Here is a 3527-nt window from a genome sequence, read left to right on the forward strand (position 1 = left end):
TCATTCGACCGAGGAATGCCAATCTTTGAAGGATAAAATAGAAGAACTTATCCAAGCAGGGCATCTGCGTCGCTTCGTGTGAAGTAGTCGCATGGCCAGGCATTCCCCATGCAAGGAAGAAATGCCAAGAAGGAGAGATCGCACACCACCAGGACCTCGGGAGGATGACCACCGTCGAGAGCGACGTGGAAGGAGGGATGATCCCCCCAAGGACGACACCCGAAGAGGCCCACGAGGTCATTAACACAATTGCTGGGGGCGAAAGTTCCAACAACACCCGAAAGAAACATCTACACGCCGTCCACCGGGTGAACCTTGTGTCCATCCGACCGAGGATGCCACCCATTACGTTTACAGACAAAGACTTCAAAGGGATAGACCCCTCCCAGAACGACCCAATGGTGATATCGGTCGACATCAATAATTTCACCATAAAAAAGGCCCTAGTAGACCAAGGGAGCTCAGTCGACATCCTATACTGGAAGACTTTCAGAGCAATGCAGATCCCAATAGAAGAGATGATGCCCTACGACGACTATGTCGTCGGTTATTCAGGGGAGCGGGTAGGCACGAAAGGTTACATTGAATTGTACACGACCTTCGGCCTAGAAGAAGCAAGCAAGACTTTCAGAATAAGGTATTTGGTCATTGACGCAAATACCTCCTACAACATCCTCTTGGGACAGTCGTCCCTCAACAAGCTCGGAGCAATTGTCTCCAACCCTCACCTCGCGATGAAATTCCCCTCCCTATCGGTCGACATATTGACCATCCACGTGGATCAAAAAGTAGCAAGGGAATGCTATGCAGAAAGCCTGCGAGTGGAGCCCACCCGTCAGAAGGTTGCTAGCAGCCACTCGCCTAAGCGCAAAATTCCTGGCCGAGGGAGATCCCCTCGGGGACGCGCCCCGCTGGCCGAACACGCGGTCACCATGATAGACCTTGACCCAAGAGAAATCGAACCAAGACTAGAAGCTAAGGACGAGCTGCGCCAGGCCACCCTTAACGGCGAGGAGCGGTACACAAGTATCGGTACGGCTATGGCAGTCGCCGACGTCGAGCTCATTCATCGAACTCTTAAGAAAAACGCAGATCTCTTCGCTTGGATAGCAGCCGACGTCCCAGGCATCAGTCCTGAAATAATCACTCACCGCCTCTCTGTATACAAGGAAGCACGCCCAGTTGCGCAAAAGAAGAAGAATTATGGGGAAGACAAGAGGCTTGCGGCCAGGGCCGAGGCCGAAAAACTCCTCAAGGTCGGGTTCATTCGCGAAGCCCGATACTCTACCTGGTTGGCCAACATGGCGATGGTCAACAAGTCGAGCGGCAAATGGCAGATGTGCGTGGATTACAAAGATCTGAACAAAGCATGCCCCAAAGACTCGTACCCCCTCCCCAACATCGACCGACTCGTTGACGGAGCGGCGGGTCACAAAATATTGAGCTTCCTGGATGCTTACTCTGGCTACAACCAGATAAGCATGCACCCCAAGGATAGGGAAAAAAACAGCCTTCACAACTGACGGCGCAAACTACTCCTACGAGGTAATGTCGTTCGGCCTGAAGAACGCAGGGGCCACTTACCAGAGGCCGATGGACAAGATTTTCAAGGGAATGATTGGCAGGAGTGTAGAGGTCTACGTGGACGACATTGAGGTAAAATCTTACTCGTGCAGCCAGCACGTCAAGGATTTACAAGAAGTCTTTCACGCTCTAAGGAAGGTGAACATGCGCCTCAATCCCGAAAAATGCGTGTTCGGCGTCGAGGGCGGTAAGTTCCTCAATTTCATGCTGACCCATAGGGGAATCGAGGCCAACCCCGACAAATGCAAGGCCATAACTGAAATGAGAAGCCCGAAAAACCTTAAAGAAATCCAGCAACTACTCGGTCGTTTGACGGCACTGTCCAGGTTCGTTCCTCGACTTGCCGAACGAATCAGACCCATGGCCCAAATGCTCTGAAAAACGTCCAAGTTCAGCTGAAAAAAGACGTGTGAAGATATCTTCGGCCAGCTCAAAGAATTCTTGTCGTCACCGGCCGTTATTCAGAAGCCAAGGCTCGACCTGCCGATCGTGGTATACCTGGCTGTCTCCGAGGAAGCGGTCAGCTCCGCCCTGGTCCAAGAAGTGGACAACGAGGAACACCCTGTGTACTTTGTTAGCCGGACGCTCCACGAGGTCGAAACAAGGTACCAGATGATCGAAAAGATCGCGCTAGCTCTAGTGCTGACAGCAAGGAGGATGCGGCCATACTTCCAAAATCACGCCATCACGGTAAGAACCAACTATCCTATGTACAAAATACTGTCTAAACCCGATCTCGCAGGACGAATGATAGGATGGTCGGTCGAGCTATCTGAATTCGATATTCGGTATGAACCAAGAGCCCAATCATCCAGTACCTAGAACACGGGACATGCCAGCCAGGGGAGGAGAAGAGCATCCGACGGCAATGTGCCCGATATACCATGATCGATCAGGACCTGTATCGGAGGGGATACTCGACACCGCTCCTAAAATGCCTCACCAAGGAACAATCTCAATACGTGTTGCAAGAGATTCACGATGGAGCGTGCGGCAGCCACTCCGAGGCTCAAACAATGGCAGCCAAAGTCATCCGAGCAGGATACTATTGGTCCACCGTTCACAGAGATTGCGCGGAATATGTCAAGAAGTGCCAAAAATGTCAAGAATTTGGCTCGCTCTATCACTAGAGACTGGAAGAGCTACACAACATGACATCACCCTGGTCGTTCGCCATTTGGGGAATGGACATCATCGGCCCATTCTCACCCGGCAAAGGCCAAACGAAGCACCTGCTAGTCGTTGAGGACTACTTCACAAAGTGGATAGAGGCCGAGCCCCTAACCACCATATCCGTTCACAACGTCCAAAATTTCATGTGGAAAAACATAGTGTGTCGGTTCAGAGTACCAAACTCCATCGTATCTGATAATAGCCGACAGTTCATTGATCAGTGCCTCCAAACCTTCTACAACGACCTCGGCATCAAGTTCGTCACAAGCTCCGTAGAGCACCCACAAACGAACGACTAGGCAGAAGTGGCCAACAAAGTCCTGCTGAACGAACTGAAAAAGAGGCTCGGAACCGCAAAAGGAAGATGGACAGAGGAACTACTCCAAGTCCTATGGGCATACCGATCCACTTAATATACCACTATGCAAGAAACCCCGTACAGCCTCTCATACGACACCGAGGCCATGATAAAAATAGAAGTGGGTGAACCGTCCATCAGACGACAACTCTTCGATTTATCCCTCAACAAGGAAAGCCTAGCGGTCGGCCTTGACCTCCTCAACGAACTTCGCAACAAGAGCAAGATCCATGAAGCAGCGTTCAAGCTCCGAGCGGCAAGAAGATACAACACGAAGGTTCGGCCTAGAAGCTTCCACAAGGGCGACCTCGTCTGGAGAATGCGCAGCAACGCTAGGAAGGCGGACGACAAGTTCTCGTCGAACTGGGAAGGACCATTCCGAATTCGAGAAGTAGAAGAAGGGGGAGCTTAG

General features: G+C 51.5%; 1 protein-coding gene across 1 annotated transcript; it reads left to right on the plus strand.

Moving 5' to 3' along the window:
- The first annotated feature begins 3179 nt into the window (after positions 1 to 3179).
- LOC150027995 (uncharacterized) lies at positions 3180 to 3527 on the plus strand. Its single transcript, XM_090300991.1, has one exon. It carries the CDS (start codon positions 3180 to 3182, stop codon positions 3525 to 3527), a length of 348 nt encoding a protein of 115 aa, XP_090157117.1.

The sequence above is a fragment of the Phaseolus vulgaris genome, chromosome 4 (assembly GCF_051622355.1).
Source record: "Phaseolus vulgaris cultivar YP4 chromosome 4, ASM5162235v1, whole genome shotgun sequence".
Lineage (NCBI taxonomy): Eukaryota > Viridiplantae > Streptophyta > Magnoliopsida > Fabales > Fabaceae > Phaseolus > Phaseolus vulgaris.

Coding starts and splice junctions, on each gene's coding strand:
- LOC150027995 (XM_090300991.1), top strand. CDS start 3,180: ATGCAAGAAACCCCGTACAGCCTCTCATACGACACCGAGGCCATGATA.